This window comes from Rhincodon typus, chromosome 29, assembly GCF_021869965.1.
Source record: "Rhincodon typus isolate 14 chromosome 29, sRhiTyp1.1, whole genome shotgun sequence".
NCBI classification, from domain to species: Eukaryota; Metazoa; Chordata; class Chondrichthyes; order Orectolobiformes; family Rhincodontidae; genus Rhincodon; species Rhincodon typus.
In genome coordinates, this window is record NC_063360.1 from 12,923,814 (window position 1) to 12,950,892 (window position 27,079).

At 41.3% G+C, this 27,079-nt stretch overlaps 1 protein-coding gene across 1 annotated transcript in view; it reads right to left on the bottom strand.

Moving 5' to 3' along the window:
- grin3bb (glutamate receptor, ionotropic, N-methyl-D-aspartate 3Bb) overlaps positions 1 to 27,079 on the bottom strand; it is a 75,540-nt gene that overhangs the window by 26,709 nt on the left and 21,752 nt on the right. Inside the window, 2 exon segments of the mRNA XM_048613901.1 lie at positions 18,733 to 19,780; positions 24,081 to 24,679. Coding sequence (XP_048469858.1) covers positions 18,733 to 19,780; positions 24,081 to 24,679 — 1,647 coding nt within the window.

Below are 27,079 nucleotides of genomic sequence, written 5' to 3' on the forward strand. Positions count from 1 at the left end.
GATTTGTTTGCCTGATGCTGTGTTAGTGCTCCAAGATCAAACAGTTATTTGATTCTGGTAGGCATCACAATGTGGTCTGATTGTGCCCTTATCCAGCATCCATAGCTATACCTACTGTGTGTTAGCCTTTAGCTTAGTTGGTTGCATTCTCAACTCCTGAGTCAGAGATTGTGGTCTCAAGTCCCAGTTCTCAGCATAGGACCCAGCTGCTGTCTTTTCACACGTTATTGGGTATAGGTGGGAGTGTGGATTTGAGTTTACAATCAGGTCAGCCATGATCTTATTAAATGACAGAGTAGGCTGGAATGGCCATAAAGCCTGCTCCTGCTCCAAATACATATAAGAATTTTCCATCTGTGGGCATTGGCCAGCTTTCAGCAATAAAGCCACTGGCTGCTTTCCTTTCTCTTCCATTTATGGCCCAAGGCACAGAGGCCAATTTAAACAAAGTACTGATGCCTAGCTGCAATCAATTAACTCAGATGAGCCAGCAAGATAACATTCTGTGCAGCTCTTCACAGTCTGGCTAACTCTCAAATTTCCAATCTCTGTCTGTTAAATATTTAAATATCAATTTAAGAATAGAGCTGTGTATCGAGTCAGCAGTCAACCTCTGTCATAGTTTATGAAATCTGCTGCTAGTGTGCATCATAACAAAGCTGTTTATCATCCTAAATCTATTACACTGATATTCCTGTCATTCTTCATTATCCCTGCAGTGCTGTTTTGCACACCTCTGGGACCACGATTCAAACCTAGCCAAGACTAGACACTCAGGTTGTATCAAAGAATTGCAGAGTGTTAATAAGACTACTTCTCTGGGGTTTATCACCACATGACCCAGCTAGTCATATTCACCCTCACACCCTCAATATTCCTCTTGTTCAAACACTGACCTAATTGTCTTTGTATTATTCCAATATTAACAATGGTTTAAAGGTGAGAACACCACATACTTACCACCATCCGCGTAAAGAAATTTGTTTAAACCTTTGCTTTAATATTTTGTCATGAATAAGGTTTCAAGGTTGCAGGAGTGTACCGGCAAGCAGGAAGGTGGTTTGAAGTGTGTCTACTTCAACGCCAGGAGCATCCGGAATAAGGTGGGTGAACTTGCAGCATGGGATGGTACCTGGGAATTCAATGTTGTGGCCATTCCGGAGACATGGATAGAGCAGGGACAGGAATGGTTGTTGCAGATTCCGGGGTTTAGATGTTTCAGTAAGTTCAGGGAAGGTGGTAAAAGAAGGGGAGGTGTGGCATTGTCAGTCAAGGACAGTATTACGGTGGCAGAAAGGACGTTTGATGAGGACTTGTCTACTGAGGTAGTATGGGCTGAGGTTAGAAACAGGAAAGGAGAGGTCACCCTGTTGGGAGTTTTCTATAGGCCTCCGAAAAGTTCCAGTGATGTAGAGGAAAGGATTGCAAAGATGATTCTGGATAGGAGCGAAAGTAACAGGGTGGTTGTTATGGGGGACTTTAACTTTCCAAATATTGACTGGAAACGCTATAGTTCGAGTACTTTAGATGGGTCAGTTATTGTCCAATGTGTGCAGGAGGATTTCATGACACAGTATGTAGAAAGGCCAACAAGAGGCGAGGCCACATTGGATTTGATACTGGGTAATGAACCAGGCCAGGTGTCAGATTTGGAGGTAGGTGAGCACTTTGGTGATAGTGACCACAATTCAGTTGCGTTTACTTTAGCGATGGAAAGGGATAGGTATATACCACAGGGCAAGAGTTATAGCGGGGGAAAGACAATTATGAGGTGATTAGGCAAGATTTAGGATGCATAGGATGGAGAAGGAAACTGCAGGGGCTGGGCACAATTGAAATGTGGAGCTTGTTCAAGGAACAGCTACTGCGTGTCCTTGATAAGTATGTACCCGTCAGGCAGGGAGGAAGTGGTCGAGCGAGGGAACCATGGTTTACTAAAGAAGTTGAATCTCTTGTCATGAGGAAGAAGGAGGCTTATGTAGAGAAGAGGCGTGAAGGCTCAGTTAGGGCGTTTGAGAGTTACAAGTTAGCCAGGACCTAAAGAGAGAGCTAAGAAGAGCCAGGAGGGGACATGAGAAGTCTTTAGCAGGTAGGATCAAGGAAAACCCTAAAGCTTTCTATAGGTATGTCAGGAATAAAAGAATGACTAGAGTAAGATTAGGGCCAGTCAAGGACAGTAGTGGGAAGTTGTGCGTGGAGTCCGAAGAGATAGGACAGGTGCTAAATGAACATTTTTCGTCAGTATTCACACAGGAAAAAGACAATGTAGTCGAGGAGAATACTGAGATACAGGCTAATAGACTAGACGGGATTGAGGTTCATAAGGAGGAGGTGTTAGCAATTCTGGAAAGTGTGAAAATAGATAAGTCCCCTGGGCCGGATGGGATTTATCCTAGGATTCTCTGGGAAGCTAGGGAGGAGATTGCAGAGCCTTTGGCTTTGATCTTTATGTCGTCATTGTCTTCAGGAATAGTGCCAGAAGACTGGAGACTAGCAAATGTTGTCCCCTTGTTCAAGAAGGGGAGTAGAGACAACCCTGGTAATTATAGACCAGTGAGCCTTACTTCGGTTGTGGGTAAAGTGTTGGAAAGGATTATAAGAGATAGGATTTATAATCATCTAGAAAGGAATAATTTGATTAGGGATAGTCAACACGGTTTTTGTGAAGGGTAGGTCGTGCCTCACAAACCTTATTGAGTTCTTTGAGAAGGTGACCAAACAGGTGGATGAGGATAAAGCGGTTGATGTGGTGTATATGGATTTCAGTAAAACGTTTGATAAGGTTCCCCACGATAGGCTATTGCAGAAAATACGGAGGCATGGAATTGAGGGTGATTTAGCGGTTTGGATCAGAAATTGGCTAACTGTAAGAAGACAGAGGGTGGTGGTTGATGGGAAATGCTCATCCTGGAGTTCAGTTACTAGTGGTGTACCACAAGGATCTGTTTTGGGGCCACTGCTGTTTGTCATTTTTATAAATGACCTGGATGAGGGCGTAGAAGGATGGGTTAGTAAATTTGTGGATGACACTAAAGTCAATGGAGTTGTGGATAGTGCGGAAGGATGTTGCAGGTTACAGAGGGACATAGATAAGCTGCAGAGCTGGGCTGAGAGGTGGCAAATGGAGGTTAATGTGGAAAAGTGTGAGGTGATTCACTTTGGAAGGAGTAACAGGAATACAGAGTACTGGGCTAGTGGTAAGATTCTTGGTAGTGTGGATGAGCAGAGAGATCTCGGTGTCCATGTGCATAGATCACTGAAAGTTGCCATCCAGGTTGATAGGGTTGTTAAGAAGGCGTACGGTGTGTTAGGTTTTATTGGTAGAGGGATTGAGTTTCGGAGCCACGACATCATGTTGCAGCTGTACAAAATTCTGTTGCGGCCGCACTTGGAGCATTGCGTACAGTTCTGGTCGCCACATTATAGGAAGGATGTGGAAGCATTGGAAAGGGTGCAGAGGAGATTTACCAGGATGTTGCATGGTATGGAGGGAAGGTCTTATGAGGAAAGGCTGAGGGACTTGAGGCTGTTTTCGTTAGAGAGAAGAAGGTTAAGAGGTGACTTAATAGAGACATACAAGATGATCAGAGGATTAGATAGGGTGGACAGTGAGAGCCTTTTTCCTCGGATGGTGATGGCTAGAACGAGGGGACATAGCTTTAAATTGAGGGGTGATAGATATAGGACAGATGTCAGAGGTAGGTTCTTTACTCAGAGAGTAGCAAGGGCGTGGATGCCCTGCCTGCAACAGTAGTAGACTCGCTAACTTTAAGGGCATTTAAATGGTCATTGGATAAACATATGGATGATAATGGAATAGTGTAGGTTAGATGGGCTTCAGATTGGTTCCACAGGTCGGCGCAACATCGAGGGCCGAAGGGCCTGTACTGCACTATGTTCTATGTTCTATGTTCTAAATGATTAATCACTGACCAGTGTAAACAATCATGACTTATTCTAAATATTCATAACTCTGAGACCATTTTGTAACTTTTTAACCTTTAGTTCAAAATGCTCCAACTTTTCAATCCTTTCATAACTATAATCTCTTATCTCTAAGACACCAACACACCTCTTTCTTCCCCAGTGCTTCTCAATCCTCCTGCTAAATGGTGCCTGCTAATTGTTCACAGTACTTTAATTATGTCCTTGTCTGACATGCACAAATTCAATATTCCTGCCTTGTTTTTATTATCTAAATAAAAAAAGATTCTATTTGCCATTTTGTGACCTAATCCACTGATGAATCCACCTGTATTGGTCTGTCTGCACGCTAAGGCCTTGCCTTTTACACCATTAGCTCATTACATCATGCAATAAATCACTTCATTACAGTAAATAAGACCATAAGACCATAAGACATAGGAGCAGAATTTAGACCATTCAGCCCATCGAGTCTGCTCCACCATTCAATCATGGCTGATAAGTTTCTCAACCCTATTCTCCTACTTTCTCCCTGTAACCCTTGATACCCCTGACAATCAAGAACCTATCTATCTCTGTCTTAAATATACACAATGACCTGGCATCCACAACCTTAGATTCACCACTTTCTGGCTAAAGAAGTTTCTCTCTATCTCTGTTCTAAAAGGTCTTCCCTTTACTCTAAGGCTGTGCCCTCGGGTCCTAGTATCTCCAACCAATGGAAACATCATCCCAACATCCACTCTGTCCAGGCCATTCAATATTCTGTAAGTTTCAATTAGATACCCCCTCATCCTTCTAAACTCAGTTGAGTAGAGAGCCAGACTCCTCAAACGTTCTTCTTATGTTAAGCTTTTCATTCTTGGGACCATTCTCGTGAACCTCCTCTGAACATGCTGCAGGGCCAGTACATCTTTTCTAAGATATGGGGCCCAAAACTGCGCATTATACTCCAAACGTGGCCTGACCAGAGCCTTCTGGAGCCTCAGAAGTACATCCCTGCTTTCATATTCAAGTCCTCTCAAAATAAATGCAAAAGTTGCATTTGCCTTCCTAACTACTGACTCAACCCTCTCAAGTTTACCTTGAGAGAATCCTGGACTAGGACTCTCAAGTCTCTTTGCACTTCAGAACTTTCTCCCCATTTAGAAAATAGTTCATGCTTTTATTCTTCTTACCACAGTGCATGTCCTCACACTTTCCCACGTTGTACTCCATCTGCCACTTCTTTGCCCACTCTCCTAACCTGTCCAAATCCTTCTACAAACTCCCCACATCCTCAATACTACCTGTCCCTCCACCTATCTTTGTATCGTCTGCAAACTTAGCCAGAATGCACTCAGTTCCTTCATCTAGATCATTAAGGTATAAAGTGAAAAGTTGTGGACCCAACACAGACCCTTGTGGAACACTACTCATCACCAGCTGCCATCCTGAGAAAGACCCTTTTAACCCCAATCTCTGCTTTCTGCCAGAGAGCCAATCTTCTATCCATGCTAGTACCTTGCCTCTAACACCATGGGCCCTTATCTTACTCAGCAGCCTTCTGTGTGGCACCTTGTCAAAGGCCTTCTTGAAGTCCAGGTAGAAAACATCCATTGGCTCTCCTTGGTCTAACCTACTTCCTCAAAGAATTCTAACAGATTTGTCAGGAGTGACCTCCCTTGCCGAAACCATGCTGACTTTGCTCTACTTTACCATACACTTCCAAGTATTCAGAAATCTCAGCCTTCACAATAGACACTAAAATCTTACCCACAACCGAGGTCAGGCTAATCGGCCTGTAATTTTCAGTCTTTTGCCTTACTCCCTTTTTAAACAGCGGTGTCACATTAACGATATTCCAGACCTCTGAGAACCTCCCTGACTCTCATGATTCCTGAAAGATCACCACTAACACCTCCACTATCTCTTCAGCTATCTCCTTAAGAACTCTGGGGAGTAGTCCATCTGTCCTGGGGATTTATCCACCTTCAGGCCATTCAGTTTTTCTAGCATTTTCTCCTTGGTGACAGCCACCATACTCAGCTCTGCCCCCTGATTCTCTTGAATTTTTGGAATGTTACTCATGCCTTCCACTGTGAAGACTGACGCAAAGTAGTTATTCAGTTCCTCAGCCATTTCCTTGTTCCCCACTACTATCTCTCCAGCATCATTTTCCAGTGGTCCAATGTCCACTTTTGCCTCTCTTTTGCCCTTTATATATCGAAAGAAACTCTTACAGTCTTCTTTAATATTACTGGCTAGCTTACTCTCATATTTAATCTTCTCCCTCCTTATTTTTTTTTGTTGCCTTCTGTCAGTCTTTGTAACCTTCCCAGTCTTCTGGTTTCCCACTGCCCTTAGCCACATTATATGCTTTCTCTTTTACATTTATGCTATCCCTGATTTCCTCAGTCAGCTATGGTTGCCTCATTGTCCCTGTACTATGCTTCTTTATCCTAGGGATGAATTTTTGCTGCGTCTCCTGAATTACTCCCAGAAACTCCTGCCATTGCTGATCCCCTGTCATTCTTGCTAGGCTCAGATCAGCCTCTGCTCAGCTTCTCCCTCTGTAGTTGCCTTATTTAGCTGAAATACCATAACCTCTGATTCTATCTTCTCCGTCTCAAATTGCAGAGTAAATTCAATCATATTGTGATCACTGCCTCCAAAGGATTCCTTCCCCTTGTGCTCCCTGATCAAGTCTGCCTCATTGCACAACATTAAATCTAGTATTGCCTATTCCCTAGTGGGCTCCGCCACAAGCTGCTCCAAAAGCCAACTCGTAGACATTCCACAAACTCCTTTTCTTGCAATCCACTACCAACCTGATTTTCCCAGTCCACCTGCATATTGAAATCCCCCGTGATCACCATAACTCTGCCTTTCTTACACACCTTTTCTATCTCCTGGTATATCTTGCGCCCCAACTCCTGACTACTGTTTGGAGGCCTGTACATAATTCCAACTATGGTTTTTTTACCTCTGCGGTTCCTCAATTCTACCCACACAGATTCTACACCATCTGACCCTACTTCATTTCTTACTATTGATTTAATTTTATTTCTTACTAATAAGGCAACCCCAACCCCTCTGCCCAACTGCCTATGTTTTCAATAAGGTTTATATCCTTGGATATTCAGCTCCCAATCCTGATCCCCTTGCAGCCATGTCTCCATGATGCCCGCCACATCATATCTAACAATTTCGATCTGCACCACAAGCTCATTTACCTTCTTTCTTATACTGGGTGCATTCAGATATAACACCTTCAGCCCTGTATTAACCATCCCTCTTCTCATTGTCACTTATTTATCCAGTGTGCTTAAAGTTTGATTTCTAACCCTTTCCAAACACTCTGTCCTATTTGTGTCTGTGCTGGAGACTTTAATAACCTCTCCTGAGTTCTCCTTTCCTGTCATTATTTTTCATATTTTTCCACACAGTGGAATCTACCCCTACAGATGTTAGCCTGTTGCTTTGTTCCCCACTGGGGGAAGTTTTACCCTTCCCTTCCCCCCACTTTCCAATTTAAAGTCCTGTTGACCAGCCTATTTACTCTTTTTACTAGAACATTGGTCCCAGCTCGGTTCAGGTGGAGACTGTCCCAGCGGTACAGATCCCTCCTGTTCCAATACTGATGCCAGTGTCCCATGAAAAGGAACCCCTCTTTCTGCATCACTCCTTTAGCCACATGTTTACTTCCCTTATTCTCATGTCCCTATGCCAAGTTGCACGTGACTTGGGCAGTAATCTGGAGATGAGAACCCTTGAGGACTTGCTCTTTAATTTGGTTCCTACCTCCTGATAATCCCTGAACAGGTCCTCTTTCCTCGTCTTGCCTATGTTGTTTGTTCCAACATGGACCACAACAACTGGATACTCCCCCTCCCTCTCCAATATCCTTTCAAGCTGGTCAGAGATATCCCTTACCCTGGCACCAGGCAGGCAACACACCATGCGGACTCTCAATCTGCTTACAAAGAATATTACCTATTCCCCTGTTTATAGAATCCCCAAAGACTACCACTTGTCTTTTTGCTTCCCCCTCTTGAATGGCCTCCCGTACCATAGTGCAGTGGTCAGCTGGCTCATCCTCCCTTCAGCCCTTTTCCTCATCTACACAGGAAGCAAGTACCTTGTACCTATTGGACAAGGTCAAGAGCTGAGGCTCCTCTGTCCTGAATGCAGGATCCCTACCTGCCTCACTTGTGGTCACCCCCCTGCTGTCCCTGGCCACTGACCAAATTTGAAGTACTTAATCTACCAGGTGTACTGCCTCCTGAAACATAGCGTCCAGGTACTTCTCCCCCTCCTGGATGTGCCGCAGTGTTTGAAGCTCAGATTCCAGTTCATCAACTCTGAGCCGAAATAGGTCAGGCTTCAAAACTAACCTCAGTGGATTATAATCACCACGTCTTTCCAAACCATGAAGTGTCTTTTTTTTTGCCAAAACCTTAACCTTCAGTCAATCAATAATCTCTCCCTATCCATATGGCCTTAAAATGATTGAGATAGACATACCCTTTAGAAATCTCTGCTGGCTAATCTTAATTATTTCACACTTCTCCACATTGTTAGTGATTTCCTCATTATAAATGCTAATGCTTGGAAATTACCCAGCATTCACTTGATCTCTAAGTGTAACCTCATCAAATTAGTTACAGCTTCTTCTACCAAAATTTTAGTAAGGGATCCCATAGAAATTCTTCTCCTAGATGTTTACAAATGACTTAAGTGAAATAAAGTGAATTTTCTGGCTTTTTTCATTATCTTCTTTGGAAGATATTTGAATTTCTGGCACAATTTTTCTTTCTTTACAATCTCAATTATTTCTTAACTATCATTTTTCAGGATCCTCAGATTCAAGTTACGGATTTGTTTTTACTTCAAGGATAAGAAATATCTTTGGTACCATTGTTATTTGGATAGAAACTGCCACTAATAGTTCTTTCACCAATCTCTGATCGTTCCACAATTTCAATATACAGTTTCCTCTGAAAACTGAGGTGAAGAATGTCGTGTCTTTTTTCACTCTGCAATACAGACACATCTCTTCCATTTGACAGTAGCACAACTTATATCCTGACTATTGTCTTAGGCTAAAGTTGATGAAGTTTATACCCTTTTCATTGAGTTCCATTGCTCTGGTAATGACATTTCACTTGGTCTTGACACCTTTGAGTTGGTAAGGGAATAAATCAATCAGGGTTCTTGCTCATGATCACATACATAACCCTTTTGGGAAAATACATGTCAAACATGAAAAATGGTCACTGGGTGAAGTTACAGAGGGTGCTGGGACAGGAACCACTGCTATCAGAAACCTGGGGGTGGGTCAGATTGGGGGAAAACTGAGAAGTGGGCGATGCAACAGAGATTATCTGAGTTTCTCCATATCTGACCCGTAAGTACTTAATGGAATAGAGCAGGATGAACTTCAGTAATATGTACCTAATGATTGGAAGCACTTAATGTCAGTGCCAGGTGCCTGCAATAGGCAAATTCATGTTGAGCTTAAAACATATAAAGTATTATGAAAAATTAGTAAACGTATAACAGCATCTCACTGAATTTTGTAAAGAGCAGACTGTGCATTCTCGAACTTTGGACATGTTGTGATTTGTGTAGTGAAGACCTTAAGAAGGAGCCATGTTTGAGAAATCAAGTCTCGAAGTAACAATATTTTTGATAAAGGTGTGCGTGGTAAAGCAGTGCTGAAAGTGTGGAAGCAAAGGAGATGGATAATGTTGAAGAGGATCAAGTAAGAAGTCTTAGTAATAAACAAACTATGGGATTCAAAACCACAGAAGCTTAGCCCTTGTTCAAATGGTGCACCAAGACTATAAAAACACTGGTTTATTGATATGTAAGAGCTGAAGAAGAATACAACAGATAGCGAGAAGCAGGTTTTCAATACTGGTATCTAGGTTTGTTAATGCTCAAATTGGTGAAATCTAGAAGGTTGTGATGCAGAAATCACTGTAAAGTATTGTCTGGGCTTGTTTAGGCAGAGGAAGGGAAGGTAATGGGAAACTGATGAGGCTAGTGAGGAAGTGGTCATTAAACAGGTTGTGTAGACAGCCTCAATCTTACATTACAAAAGTTCTAATGTAAGTCTTTCATGTTTTGGATTGGAAGTGAGAATGAGGCAGGTATAGACATCAGAGAATTTCGTTGGACACAGAATCCTATTGAGGAAATGGGAATGCTGGGAGACTGAGTGACAATGAGGGGATGATACTATCAAAAATCACACTCCAGACATCTGCTGACAGCCACCAGTGGTGTTGTAGGAAGGACCAGTGGAGAAGGTATTGTGAATTGGAGGAGGGAGATTTAGTGAAGCAATGGTAACATCCCTACGTCTAGGCCAAAAGTTCCTGGTTTGAGTTCCATGCCAGGCTATTGGCCATGGAAGGTGCATTTTTAAAGAGGCCAAACTGGTTTGTTACCAGTCTGAAAATCCATTCAATACACCTGATGGTTAATGGTAAGAATGGGAAAGTCTCCTGCTCAGCCATCCTACCAAAAACAATGGTAAAGCACTAAAGTACTTTTCCCATAAACATGGGAATCAACATGGGAATAAACATCCAATGGAAGTCCAAAACCCAATGCTCAGAACCATGGCTGAGAAAGGATAGACAGTTTCGTGCAGGAAATTGGATATCCTTTTCCACAGGCAACTGTGCAGGAGATGTGGATGTTATAGGAATTGAATTAATGATACAGCTAACCATATCTGTTGTTCAAGACCTCTAAAATAGTGAGGAACTCAATGGCTGGAAAAACCCAGGGGGCTGATACTGTGACAACCCCAAACACAGCAACTGCAATTTTTTATAGACAGACGGACAGGGCAGGCTGCACTTTGCACATCTGTGGTTTATGGAGACACACGCTAAGGTATAGCTGCATCCAGTCAGGTCCAATTTTCACTAGTCTGAGATCAAAACTATGACACATGGGCTTTAGACCTTTCTGAAAAAGATCTAAAAGTGTTGGAGTTCTTTGGAGAGGACAAGTACTCTTTTGGAAAGGTCCAAGCACCATTTTGGGTAAACGAGAGATGCTTTCCAACCTTATGAGTATTTAGAATAGAGTAGATTAGTAATTTATTGCTTCTTGTATTTTTACAAAAAATACAATGAAAATTGTTTAAGTCGCCTTACTCCGGTGCCTATAGAGGGCATTCTCCTTTAATGCGATAGCTGCGTTCCTGCACAACATCACATTGTAGAAAATCACGCTGTAGAAATAATGGGCCTATGTGAAAAAGGGGGTTAAGCACAGACTACCAAAAAAAATCACTCAAAATCACTCAAAAATCACTCAAAAGCACAGTTTGAATGAATGTTTAATTCATATCTAATAATGAAATAAAAGTAAATTTAACACCTTATCTTGAAAAATTGTCAAGATGACTTGATGGGGGAGGAAGTTTTGAGGTCGTTCTGCTGTTAATGCAGGGGTCTGAGGGTCATCATCATCATCATCATCACCTTCAGGTGCAGTTGTGGTTGCAGGGTTAGGGCGGAAAATAGTTAATGCAGAAGTGGATGGCTGTGGTTCATTATCTTCTGACTGTTTCTTGGGGGTTGGCTGAAAAAAGACATCCAGTTTTTGCTGCTTTGCCCTTTTCCATCTTTCATGAAGAAGCTGTTCATATGGTGCCAAATAAGATCTATGAACTTCTATCCTGGTGCATTCTGCATTGTAATCGTTGTTCTCTAAGAGCTGCAACTGCTTCTCAATTTCCCTCAGGATAGAAGACAAAACAGAAGTGGAAAGTTCTCGTGGTGCTGCATCCTGAACTTCATCTTCATCTCCAGCTTCCACTTCCCCTTCAGTGACAAGTTGTTGTAGATCAGCTGTAGAGAGATCTTCACTGTGGGACTCAAGCAGCTCTTTAACATCCTCACTCTCCACTTCTTTAAATCCACCTTGTTTTGTAAGATCAACACTATGTTCTTTGATTCTTGGAGTTCCTCTGACAGATCAAAGGTTTTAAAATATTGAAAAAAGCCTGGGAGAAGCTTCAGCCAAACTGCACACAAGCACTCCTTACTGACATCACCCCAGGCCTCCATGATAATGTCAATTGCATTCTTAATGTTAAAGCTCTTCCAAAATTGAAGAACACTGACCTTATCCCCCTCAGTGGCTGCAATCAGACTCTCAAATGTGCACCTTAAATAATAAGCTTTAAAAGCTGCTATTGCATCCTGATCCATGGTTTGAAGAAGAGAGGTTGTGTTTTGGGGTAGAAATAGCACTTTGATGTTTTCAGAAAGCTCAGCAATAGTAGGAGGATGGCTTGGTGCATTATTGGATGAGGAGAATCTTGAAATCCGAATTCTTTTTCTTGCAATACTTTCTAAAATCATCTTCCAAAACATCAACAATAAGGTCAGAAAAAATTGCCTCGTCATCCAACCTCTTCTGCTTGACCTAAAGTCGACGCTAAGGGTAGATGTAAGGTAACCTTTCACTGTTCATGGGTTGGCAGAGTGGTACACCACCACAGGCTTAAACTTTAAGTCTCCACTGGCATGGGCACCCAGGCAACACAGTCATATGATCCTTTGCCACCTTAAAGCCTGGAACATGTTTTTTTTCATAGAAATGCCAGTTCTTGATGGCATTCGCTTCTGGTATAAACCTGTCTCATCCAAATTGAAAATTTGATCTAAGTTGTAGCCTTCTTCATCAATTAATTGTTTTACTTTGGGGGGAAATGCCATGGCATGCTCCTCGTCTGCACTGGCAGCTTCGCCACATAATTTTACAATATGGAAAGCAAAGCGGTTCTTAAAACCAGCAAACCAGCCAATACTAGCACTAAAGGCTGGCACATCTGCAGGATTTTCAGCTTTCTTTGTTAGATCGTCATACATTGATAAGGCTTTCTCTTTTATGGTGAGAAGGCTGGTGCCAGATCGCATTTTCATTTGATCTTTTATCCACACACTTAGAAGCCGCTCCACCTCAAGTTCCTCTGTCTGTGCCCTCACAGATTTGCTAGCACTCAGACTTGTTCCAGCAATACAGCTTGCTTTGATCTTTTCTGCATTATATCTAATGGTGCGTAAGGTAGACTCCTTTATCCCTGTTACCCGAACAATATCACACGTTCGCTCATTAGGCTCAAAACGCTTTATAACATCTAGCTTCTCTTTGGTATTATAGCCTTTCTTTTATGTTCATCACCTGCAATTTTATCACTAGGACGCTTCTTGCTAACATTCTTGTCACTTTGTCCTTGTACTTTTGTGGGTAACATGGCAAAATTTGCAAAAAAAAATGAAGTACTGTACCTCTCACAGAAAGCGCGATGATCACGTGATGCCAGCGCAGAGACACTTTTGGCACTAACATTGCGCATGGTCAGGACAGACCCTGTGAAACAATCATGTGATGTTGACGCATACTCCTCCACACACCAATGGAATTGCGTTATAGCCAACACAAGTTTGCATTTTAGAAATAGCGTTCCCCATTCGTCAGTTGCATTATAGCCAATTTGTGTTGCCAGAACACGTTATAGCAGACCCCTCTGTATTCATAACAGAAATCATATATAAAAAAAAATTAAGCCAAGTCCAACTTAGTTCAATTCACGGCTCATGGGTTCCCAAGGTCGAGGAAAAGATAGGAAACATTCTCCACCGCTATAGAAGGCCAACACTGAAGCCGCCAAATCTCAGGCCATTGGAATCCTGAGCCGAACCCACCTCATCGTCGAAGCAGTCCACCACTCTACAGGACCACCAGGACATGGCTGCAATGGCCACGAGGCATGGACCACACTGTCTGTGCTGCTGCAGTAGCCACCCAAAGCATCCTTCTTCCACTGGAGCCATTAAAAGAAGGCATGATGAATTTTGATGTTAAACATAAATAAATGAAAAAAAAATGAAAAAAGAGGATGAGGCAGGCCTGGTGATCAGAAGCAGATAGGCTGAGGAGCCCAAACTAGGCTTCGATGTACAATTTGTATGGCACTGCTGAAAATTATTTGTATGATGAACTGTTTTATAAGGGTGAATATATTGCACTATGTACCTTAGATTGTATTCTTCTAATGTTCAGGGAAACTTGTGTCAATTTTAGGTCACTTATTTGTCAAGTAAGCTACAATCTCCAGTCAATAAGAGTGACGGATAAGGTCAACCAAAAATGAAATTAAACTGACTGGTCTTCTTTGTCATCCACTTAAAGGCGTTTTTAAAGTTAGGGACTTCTTGGTTTCTGTGATAATAAAGTATTTTCTGAATGGGGAGAGTTTTTCTATATTTTTATGACTGTTGTAAAAATGGAACAATTTTCAATTTCTATCATTTTATCTTAATAATAAATTGATTTTAAGAAAAGGCAAAACACTGACTTAAGATGACTGCACTGTCCACCCCCGACCAGGTTGAGACAGCTCATGAAAACATTAATAAAAAAGAATTCATCGAACTGAAATTAACACTTTTTAAAATGTCATCAAATAGCAGATCTGTACCTTCTAGTCAATTTACACCTTTTTTGGAAGTTATCCCCAGGTTGAAGAACACAATTAAGCCTGATGTGGGAATACTGTATTTAAGGCACAAGTGGTTGGGCAGTGAGACAGAGAAGAAAAACAAATTGGTAACAGCAGACCCAGAGTTCTCACTCTCACTCTCACTGTCTCTTTCTTGCTCTCTCTCTCTCTCTTTCTCTCTCTCTCTTCCCTCCATCATGTTTCTTTCAGCCTCTCACAAACAGCACAGACTGATGAAGCAAATCAGAGAAACATCCATTCATGAAGAACTCAAGCATGCTGAGGATGTAAGACGTTAATTAAACAATTGTATCTCTTAAAAGGATTTTAAGGAATTTTTCAAACTTGGGGTGAGTAACTAATAAAATTTATTTTACTTAGGACTAGTATCAAATAAATATCATGTTTTTCTTTCACTCATGAGAACTTTGTAATTGGCTCCTTAACTTTGACTTGAATTTATTAAAGCATTAATTGAAATGTGATAAAGCTGTGTGCTAAAGTGAACGAAAAGTATTTGTTCGTAGACCAAGGAAGGTTAAAAAGATTGACCCCTCATCACTTAGTCTTCACAATATCTTCAAAATAGCAAGTTTACATTCTGTCTCTCCTTTAAACAAAAGAATCCTGGAAACAGTTTGTACGTGAACAAATCTCATAGGATAGACCAAACGCATAATTAAATAAATGATCATGAAGTAGGACACAGGCAATATGTGCCCAGTATTCGATTTTTGTTTTCAGTTAGAAGGTATTGGTAACACTTTAAAGTTTCAAAATACAAAGCAAAGGAAGAAGTGGTGATTTCTATATGTAAAATACATGTTATGTATTTTCTCTGGTTTTGAAAAGCAGCTGATAACAATCAACAGATAAAGAACTGAGGATGGAACTTACTCATGGTTCCCTTAATCTTTTTCAAAGATCTTCTCTGAAGTTATAGTGGAAAATTGGGAGAAACTTATACAAAAATGTATACCCTTGGACTTTAAGGAACCAATGAGAAGTGACAAGAATAATTCATTCTTGTGGCAGATTAAGAGAGGTAAATCAGATTGCATAATGTCTAACTCTAATTGCAGAGTAACACATTATACTTTGTAGGCTGTGAGATCGCAAAGGTACTTACTAAGTTCATTGATTCAGAAAGACCCCAACTTTCCTCCACTCTGCTGTCCAATTATAACTTAAATTATTCTAAAACCTTCATCCTCTTTGTTCTAACTTGAAATCCATACCACTTATTCACCACCGTGCTGCCCTGGGTTTAATCCCTAATCAATGTCAATGGAAATTAATTTGTTTTTTAACAGAATTGTCACGACTTTTTGTTAATAATTTTCAATTAATAATCACCCAAATGTATAATTGTGTTCAAATTTTGGGTTTCCACAGAACAGGAAATGATTGATGTGAACAAGATAGAGATGCCTTATTGAGGAAATTGGTTACCTTAGAAAATGGAGATAAAATCATTTTGTCATTGATAAATGAATTCATATCAAGAGAGGGAGGCAGGCCAAAAATGGGAGCTGGCATTCAGCAAATAACTCTACTAGGACCATGTGACTGGGTGTTGACAGTCTGCACAGATATCATTAATCTTATCAAGTGCTGGTACAGTGAAATCTTCAGCTCCAGGAGTTTATATCCTCTAAAGACAGACAGACACATAGAGATAACTTTAACTAGCATTGATTCTCAATGTAGAACATAGAAGTTAACAATCTGCTCAATACAGTGAGACGTTCTCCAATCACAGCAGGCTACATCTACCATTAGTGATTGCCCATTATCTTTCTTAGCTTTATGTGGTCTAGGATAGCTCAGCAGTACAGCACAGACTATTTCTAGTTAAGAGAACTAGCTATGTTTTGCATTTATCAAGTTAACCTTATACCATCTCTCAGGTCAATTCCTACTCAACTCCACCCCCACCACCAAAAAATTCTCCACAATTCTCAAAACTATTTACAATATCTGCATCTGGGAACTGTCTTCTAAACCATTTCTTATGCTCTAGAAGGGATTTAAGAAAAGGCTGAAAATGATTCTTCTCATCTGTAATCCCCCATCCCCCTTCCCCTCTATCATTTTTGCACGTTTAGAATCCACAGCGCAGACCATTCAGCTCACTTCATCCTTGTTTATGCTTACATTCTCCTCCAATTCTAATTACTCTTCCTGCCTAGTACATTGATACTAGCCTGAACTTTCCTTTCTTGTTCATGTTACGTGCCAAAATCCCATCCTGCATGTATTTTCTCCTCCTTGATCTCTCCCAATGTTGAAATCAAAGAAATAGCATAATTTCCTCCTATAATTTATTCCTTCTCATTACATGCTTAGCTCCCTCTGTCTTCCCCTCCTGCTACAATCTTCAGGATTTTAAAATCTTGATTTGGTGTCACTTAATCACTATGCTCTTTGATTCAGTTTGTCCTCTCTCCCATGCTGGTAAACTATGATGTTCTACATTGGAACCTTGGCTCTTCAACTAGGATTCTTAATAGAACAGCACAGAGAATAGCTATACCTGCAGGCCAAAGCTGAACCAAAGCAGGGAAGCTGAGGGGGAAAGCTGGAATGGAAGAAGTGAATTTGAAACTACAATTGATTCTTTTTCACTTGAGTCATAGGATCCCCACTATGTGAAAACAGACTATTCAGCCCATCAAGTCCACACCAACCCTCCGAAGAGCATCCCACCCAGACCAAATCCCTGTATTTCCCATGGCTGACCCACCTAGTCTGCATATCCCTGGACACTAAGGGCAATTTAGCTCATCCAATCCACCTATCCTACACATCTTTGGACTGTGGGAGGAAACCAGAGGAGACCCATGCAGATATGGGAAGAACGTCTATGTGGAGTTTGCACAGTGGCCCAAGGATGGGATTGAACCTGGGTTCCTAGCACTGTGATGCAGCAGTGCTAACCACTGAGCCACTATACCACTCCTTGAGCTCAATCCAAATCATCCCTTGCTTCTCTTTAACGCCTTTAAGGCTCTCTTTTCTCCAATAACACATCTAATGATCTTGTGAACCATTTTACAATAATCTCCTTTAACCCTTTTCCTGGTAACATGACTATCCATTGCAGGGAGGAAGTTGCCCTAACTTGCTTTTTGTTGTTAATTTATTTTATTTGCATATAACTTGTAGTGCAGTTGTGCTTTTAATAGCCAAGGGAGAGAATACAAAACTGTAGCATGAATGGATGTCAAATTCAAAATGTTCATGGTTTAGGACCTCAAGGGTTCAGTGAGGAATCAACAGCGCTTCAGTGAAAATCAGGTTTGGAATGGTGTTGACCTTACCCAATATAAAGGACCTTGTACACCCTGTTAGAAGTTTCAGCTTTCAGCTCATTATCTGTAGTCTTAGAATTTAGTTTAGCATTTGCAGACAACCGTGTTTCACAAAACACATGAGACAGTCTCTTTGCCAAACCTTGAAAAAGAAAGTAATTGCTGTAAAACTACAATCTTAATCAATTGTCTCAGTGCTCTAACACTCTGGGATGATAAAGAGATTCACTCTAAAACTCAAATCCATGTTGTAAATCAGGGCTAGTTTCGTACTCTGCATTCGCTAATATTAAAAGCTTATGTTATTTTTGACTGGGATATTTTAAAATTAGTAGGGATTGACTTATGAGTTCAAGGGAAGGTGCAAATTGTGAGCTCCTGTCACAGCCCAGCAGATAAACAGATAAAGGTCCAGATGGATGTTGTATGAACAGAAACCCCATAGGAGGATCCCATTTTCCATCACTGCTTTGCACTGAGCTGAGCTAAGAATTGTGCTTTAGGTGTCTTCACTGGCAGTCAGGAAGGGTAAACAATCTCAAGTTTCCTACTTTTGTTGGCTACCCAGCCTAATTGTTTGACCAAGAATTTTTGACACGGATGTCATTGCAGCTAATCTATGTCTTATTTTATCTAACATTCACACACATCCCACTAGATCGCTGCTCATTAGCCTCTGGAGTAGGGGCACAGACATTTTTTCATCCCTAGTCCATGATACTGAGGTCAACACTCTCCCTGTCACACAATCTCAGCATTCAGCAGTACCCTTGGCAGCTCTCAGAGTTGACTAAAAGTAAAACTGTAAACAATTAAATCTCCCTCTTGATGTCTGGATATCAGAACTTGGATACTGACATGATCATTTTAGGATGTAGGGTTACATTCGATATTCTCTTTAAAACATCTTTGGAATTACATTGTTGGATGTGTCTCCATGTTCCTTTCAAATAAAATATTGTTAAAATATTTTCTTACCTTGGTATCATGAATCCCAGAAAGTTCCTCAAAGGTTTTCTCACCGACCATGACAGCTGCAAGATTAGCAGTATAACTGGATAAGACAAGGAGGCAAAAGATTGCCCAGAGGTTCATTAAGAAACGCCCAGTCCAACATTTGGGTGTCTTACTAGAAACGGTTCGTCCAAAGAGGATTGCATAACATAAGTTAAGAGCTGAGGAATAGGAGAATACTTTTATTCTATTTCTTCCATTGGGTGTCATTCCAAACGGACTTTTCCACTCGTAAAGTGTCAGAAACAAGGCTGTGAGGTGGAGAGCCACAAAAATCCCAACCCACATTGACCAGTGCAACGGCCACATGAAAGCACCAATGGGAGCAGCTGTGTCCCGAGACCTCACGAGGATGGCTAAACTGGTGGAATAGAAGGGGCTGGTGAAATCTATCACCCTGCTGCGTGCTGAATTGATGCTAAAGGATGTGACAGCCATCTGGGCGGCACCACTGAGGAGATCACCCACCAGTCCTGTCCATCCACCATTTTTCCAGGCACCATACTTCCCATCTCCGACAATGTACAGGTCAAAGTCAAAACCAAGGTCGTCTGACAGCTTCTCCAGGAGGTCCATGCAGTAACCATAGCAACATTTCTTGTAGTCTGTCGGCACTGATCCATTTTCATTATTCAGCTCCTCAAACAGCTGTGTCAGCACAGCGGGGTCTTTGGTGTGAGGATCCAAACACAAGAGGCCTGCAGGGCAACTACCATCGCGGTCAACATCCCTGGTAAAAACAAAAGGCAACTCTACCAAGGTGACCACTCGCAGCTTGGAGTGAGATGAGCTGCTGTCGTCATTTATTTCGTTATGAATTCTACTGGGCCAAATACCTTGTTCGATCTCAATTTTCTGGCGGTTCCATTTGCCAACTCTCACCCAAGTGGGTTTTCCTAATGGATCCTGCCGCAGGTTCCAGATATGGTACCGGTGATCACTGCGGATGTGTGATGTCTCCTGTACATGAATATAACCCGTTACCCCATCAAACGATGTGTTTGCCAAAAATCTAAAGGAAAATACACGTGGGGGAGAAAAAAACATGCATTCACATTGTGCCTTTAACATAGTAAAATATTCCAAAGCTATATCATCATACAAAATCCCAAGCTATGAAAGGAGATATTACAACAGGTGCCAAACTTTAATCAATGTAGTAGGTTTTAAAGAGCATCTTAAGAGAGGGAAAAGAAGAGAGACGAAGGAGGAATTCCAGAACCTAAGCCCATAAGACTTAGGGGCAGAAGAAGGCCATTCTGTCCATCAAGTCTGCATCGACACTCAATGAGACTATGTCTGTAGACAACCAAAGGAATGGATCTAAAAGTAGGGCAAAGGAAATTATGGATTCACATAGGGCTAGCATTGGAGGTATACAGATTTGTTTTAACAGTTGTGGAGCTGGAAGTGGTTACAGAAATAGGGAGGGCCAAACTGTGTTGGATCTGAATACAAGGATAACAATTTTAAATTGGAGGTATTGTAGGACCAGGAATCAATCAACACCAATATGAACAGGGGTGATGAGTGACTAGAATTGCTGCAAGTTGGGGTACAAGCAGCAGATTTTTGAATGAATTACAGTTTATGGTGAGCAGCAGTGTAAGCCTTGTCAAAGCATTGGAATATGTGAATCTGGAGGTTAACAAAAGCATGGATGAGGGGTTTTGCCACAGATGGGCTAATGCCAGAGTATACTATTTACATTAAAATTATTACAAGTTTTAAGTAATCTCAACATAATGCATGTTAACACACAAGATAAAATGAACACCATTAAACCCTAACATTTCAGCATATGACTTTATAGACTTGTCTGTGCACATGTATTATGACACCTATGGAACAAGATCAGAAGTAGGGACACTACCATCACACCACCAAGGCCCACATGTGACTTTATAAATTGTTTTCTTCAATAATGAGTGGTAGCTAATTATTAGGAGGCAAGGGTTAAAGGCCAGGAAAATGACATAAAACGCTGTGGTCAATTTCAAGGAAAATTCTGGTAAATTTCTCCTTGATTCCTTAGTTCATGCCACATCATTGGACTGACTTAACCAACCAACACCCAGCAATTTCTCTTAATCTCCTTAGGATCACATGACAGCGCAGAACCGAGGTAAGAACCGCCCCCATTGCCTTAATCACTCCCAAAGATTACAAATTTCTTAGTTTGCTTATGACTCATTCAGTTTCTCAATCGTCAAAAATCTATCCCTAGCTCCCTTAAAATTTTTCAATACCATCCACTTGCACTGCCTCACTGTGCTGTCTAATTCATGCAATTACTTCTCACAATCTATTCTGTTCTGTTATGTAGATCATTTAAAGTTTTTCAAATGTAAAATTTTAGGTGTGATGTCTCTCATGACAGAATATCACCCTGGTATTCACTATCGAGGATACACAGAGGAGGAGTGATCACTTGGGTGAACTACTGGAGGCAAGCCTGCAATGTGTACTCTCAAATCCCTGTGAAAATTAATGTCTTCAGGATAATCCAGAGAACTGGAACCTCTTCCATTCCCAGCCCACCCACACATCCGTACACACAAATACATGGAACAGGTAGAAAAATTTATATTTCAAATATAATGTTGAAAAACAAATCACAGAGAAAACAAATGACAGCATGACCTATGAAGAGTGATTGAATTGACTAGACTTACACTCTCTACAGTTTAAAAGACTGAGAGTTGATCTACTTGAAGCATATTAAATGGTGCTTGTAACCCAGAGGATCAGGATTATGCTCTGGGATCATGTGTTCAAGTCCCATGACAGGGATTCGCGGAATTAAAATTCAATCAATGGATCTGGACTATAAAGCTAGTCCCAGTAATGGTGACCACAAAGCATCCATCAATCCAAACCTGTGTGGTTCACAAGTGTACCTTAGTAAGGCAAATCTGCCATCCTTATCCAATCTGGCCTACATGTGACTCCAGATCCACAACAATGTAGATGACCCATTAACTGACCTCTGAACTTGCTGAGCAGAAACAATTTTGGATGGCCTCGCCAGTGACACCGACAATCACATGTAAAAAACAAATAAAATGAAACTCTAAGTCTCTAAGCCAGAGAACTGTGAATATTTGGGTGTTAAGTACAGTCAAGACAGATTTTGGACAAAAAAGAATGTAAGGGATATGGGGACAGCTTTTTTTTGTTCATCTCAGGCTGTGAGCATCGCTGGCTAGGCCAGCATTAATAGCCTATCCCTAATTGCCCAGAGGGCAGTTTTGAGTCAGTCACATTGCTGTGGGTCTGGAGTCACATGTAGGCCAAATTGGGTAATGGTGACAGTTTCTTTCCCTAAAGGACATTAGTGAACCAGATGGGTTTTTCCAACAACCTGTGATGGATTCATGGTCATCATTAGAGTTTTAATTCCAGATATCTTATTGAATTCAAATTCCACCAGCTGCCATGACAGTATTCAAACCCAGGTCCCCAGAACATTACCTGGATCTCTGGATTAATGATCCAGCAATAATATCACTAGGCCATTGCCTCCGCTAGTATAAGAAGAGATAGTTGAAGTAGGCATCTACTATTATTAAAACTTAATAAAACAGTTATTCAAACATCTTATTAAATAGTGAAGCAGATGTGGGCCTACTCCTGCCCCTATTTCTGATGATTTTAACCTCCACAATAGAGATAACATCTGTTTTATCTTGGCGAATTTAGTGAAAATGTGAATTGTAAATGGTTGTATACAGAACAATTTTGTTATTAGCAACAAAGAACGAAAATCCTCCTTTTCACACTGCGCAATTAATAATCCTTCACTGCTGGGAAGTGTATCTCGCACCACTGAATGACAACTGTAGTTGGAACATTTTGGGTTGGTGACATGTTTAAAATTAATTATCAAGACATGGATATCACTGGCAAGAGCAGAATTACCTCTAGATACTAGAACGGTAACAGTAACCTACTCCATATTGAACCATTATCTTCTGTTTGGCAAATCTGCTTCCATTCAGCAGTTAGGGAATTGCAGGAAATAGACACAACAACAATGAAGGATAGGCAATGCATGTGCAAATTGGGATGAGTAGGAGGGGATCTTGGAGATGATATTATTCCAATGCACAGACTGTCTTGGATCCTTCCAGCACTTATCCATCAGGAAGAATAATGCATTGGATTATTCTGCTCTGTCCCCTGTTCCAGTTGGGTGAGTTGGGGTTGGATGGGTGAATGGAGTGCATTTGGCAAACTGAGCCACTTGGTATTTCACAGTCCAGACTCGAGGGGGATAGGGTAAAGTTAGCTGCTAACTGTTACAGAGATGAACAGTCAATGGACGCCTGGTAACATGGAGAGTTGGAGCTGCTTGCAACCACAGTTAATAATAACTGAGTTGTGTCAATTTATTACAGGTAGGTTGTCAGAATCTACACATTTCCCCAATTGTTTCTCACTATCAGCATTCACTGCCTGAGCATACATTAAAGCATAAGAAATAGGAGCAGGAGTAGGCCATATGGCCCATCGAGCCTGCTCCTCCATTCAATAAGATCATGGATGATTGTTTCATGGACTCAACTCCAGTTATCCATCCGTTCACCATAACCCTTAATTCCTTTACTGTTCAAAAATCTATCTATCTTTGCCTTAAAAACATTCAATGAGGTAGCCTCAAGTGCTTCACTGGGCAGGGAATTCCACAGATTCACAACCCTTTGGGTGAAGAAGTTCCTCCTCAACTCAGTCCTAAATCTGCTGTCCCTTATTTTGAGGCTATGCTCCCTGGTCCTAGTTTCACCTGCAAGTAGAAACAACCTCCCTGCTTCTATCTTTTCTATTCTCTTCACAATTATTTTTTTAAAAGTTCCCCCTCATTCTTCAAAATTCTAATGAGTACAATCCCAGTCTACTCAATCTCTCCTCATAAGCCAACCCTTTCAATTCCGGAATTAATCTAGTGAACAACATGAAAACATTGTGAAACAAAAAAAAAACAAAAGCAGAAAGCTGCAAATAGCAAGGGCATTTAAACATCTGTAGAGTTTGGGAAGGAACCATTTCATTTTTACAATGTTAATTGATTACAATCAGACCCTGAGATCTTGAATTCAACTTGTAGTTGTTATTTACTTGATGCCTGGTTCCCACATGGCACGGTGCTCAAACTGCCTGTCTTACTTCATTCGTGAATGGACACCACTGCAGTTTATATCAGGATGGTTAGTAGCTATGGAACACAAAACTCAAACCACGGCTGAAGGCTGGAGAAAACAGTGGAACGAAGTAAAGTGAGTTAATTAAAATATTTACATTAAGTGTTTTACCTTGAAAGATATTGACCTGAAGATAGCACACCTTCTTTCTGTTTGTCATTACAGTTCACCATGCTTTGGATGAGTGTTGTGTCAGGCCGGATGAACACAGCAGTGGATATAGCTCTAGCTATCAGCTCCACCGCATCCCTCACATAATTTCCCAGGACTGGTTTGTTCACTTCACCGTAGGCAAGTAGACCTAGAGGTAGGCCTGTGGTTTGCAGGTCCTCAACGTTCAGAGGATGACCAATAACCCAGTGAAACTCAGGGGAGGTCAAACCCAGGCCGGCTGCAGTTTCGAAGACGAATTCGGAACATTTGGCGTTACTGCTAAACATCAAAACCGAAGTGGACGAGTCCTTTAAGTCATTCAATTTCTCGTGTAAAAAGGTAATGATGCCCGCATCATCCATGTCTGTTAAGTTGAGCAAAGCCCGCAGTTCAAAGTTTGAGTTGTTGCTCAGGTAACTGAGGAACCTGGAGATATCCCAGCTGTGGCACAAAATCACACTGACATCATACCAGGAGTTGGTTTTAAGGACATTGATGAGCAAATCCATCAAGGAGGTAACTGAGCTTTCCATGCTCATCTGCAGATGTAAAGGATTCTGGAAAACAAATTAGTTTTTGAGTTAGGAACTGGGATTTGAAGACATGATTATCTAAAACATCAAGATAAAATAAGGCATTTGAGCTCATAATGCTAGGAATAATACCAGATTGGTATTTAATTCCAGCTCAAAACACACCCACACGTGTATGCAACTCACTCAGCAAACTCACTGGTCTATCATTTCATCCAACCAGTGCTCCAGTTTCCACCATGTTACACCATTCCACACCTTCAACTTTCTAAATCTCGGTTTTTGCTATCCTGCGTCTGAGTTCTACAGACTGAGGTAACTGGAGAACTGTCCTGTGTTTGGAGTGAGTGTGCTGTGACAGTTTTGTAGATGGAAGTTACCAGTGCTTAGATTAGGACTTCCATATATTGGACATTTCAGCAACTATCTAAATCAATCACTGCAACTTCTTTTCCAAGCAATATTGTAAACTTACTTTTCACTCTTCTCTGGTTCTACTGCTCTGACTGATTTTGAAGTGACCTCAGCTCATTTAAACACTGTGAGCATTGGATCTGGAGTTTTGAATGGAAGTTTGTTTGATTAATTCATACGAGGTAACTGTCATTGGCTGGGCCAACATTTATTATCCATCCCTAATTGTCCTTGTGAAGGTGGTGCTGAGCTACCTCCTTGAACTGCAGCCATCCATTTGATGTAGGTCACTCAAAAATGCTGTTAGGGAGGGAGTACAGGATTTAAATCAGCAACACTGAAGGACTGGTGATATGTTTCTAAGTCTGGATGTTGAGTGTCTTGAAAGGGATCTTGCAGTGGTAATGTTCCCAAGTATCTGCTGCCCTTGTTATTTTCAATGTTAGAGATCATGGGCTTGGAAGATGCTGCCCAATGAGTTTCAGTGAATTTCTGTGGTTCATCTTGACAATGGTACACACTGCTGCTAGTGAGCATCAGTGGTGGAATGAGTGAATGTTTGTCGATTTGGTGCCAATCAAATGGATTGCTTTAGTCTAGATTGTGTCAGGTTTCTTGAGGTTTGTTGGAGTTGCACCCATCTAGGCAAGCGAAGAGTGTTTCATCAAACTCCTGACATGTGCCTTGTAGATGGTAGACAAGCTTTGGGGAGTCAGGAAGTGAGTTACTCATTGCGAGATTCCAAGCATCTGGACCTGCTCTTGTAGACACAATATTCATATGGTTAGTTCAGCTCAGTTTCTAGCCAATGATAACCCCATGGTGTAGATTATGGGGGATTCAGTGATGGTAATGTCATTGAACGTCAAGGGGTGACTGTTAGATTCTCTCTTGTTGCCTGGAACTGTGTGGTGTAAATGTTACTTGCCAAATCTGGATACTGTCTTGGTCTTGTGCATTTGGAAGTAGATTGCTTCAGTATTTGAGGATATGCAAGTGGTGCAGAACATGGTGATTGCTCAAATGAACATTCCCACTTGTGACCTTATGATGGAAGGAAGGTCATTGATGGAGCAGCTGAAGATGATTGTGCCTAGGACACTACCCTGAGGAACATCTGCAGCTGAGATGACTGACCTCCAACAACCACTCCATCTTCCTATGTATCAGGTATGACTCTTAACAGGGCAGCTCCCTCCTGACTGTATTCCACTGTGCCATTACATCTGCCAGATCTGTCCTGCTGGTGTGACAGGACATATCCATGGATAATGATGGTGTTGTCCGGGTCTTTGTTTGTAACGTGTAATTCCGTGAGTCTGGCTATGTCAGGCTGTTGCTTGGCTACCTCTTTCAAGTTTGGCACTAACCTCCAGGTGTAGATAATGAAGAATTCATAGGGTCGATGGAGCTACGTGTTGTTGTTGTTTCTTGTGCCTTAGTCAACATAAGGTGGTCAATCAGACTTCATTCCTTTTTTGAGACTTTTTAAAAGTTTAATACAACTGAATGGCTTGTTAGGCCATTTTAGAGGGTAGTTAAAACTCAACCACATTGTCCAGAGCCATGTATAGGCCGGACCTGGTAAGGATGGTAGATTTCCTATTTAAAGGGCATTAGTAAACCATATAGACTTTTACATCAATCAACAATATTCATCATTAATTTTAATTCCTGATATTTCATATTCTAGCTTCTGCTATGGTGGGATTTGAACTTGGATTTCCAGGATATCACCTGGGCCCAGTGGATTACTACCCCAGTCACACTGCCGTTAAACTATCGCTTTGTCCAAAGTTACCCAGCTCAAGAAAATATTCACTAAACCAACTAGCTCCCTTCCAGTCTGTCAGCAGTCTCCACCTAAGCTCCCTTCATCGATGACTGTGCTGCCAATAATCATTAGTACACATGAGCTTTTGGAAGCCTCAGGTTGGCTTCCCTGAAATGAAAAGAGTTGTTGCCCTTGGGAGGAGGAGACAGAACAGGGAGGAATGATAATATCAACAT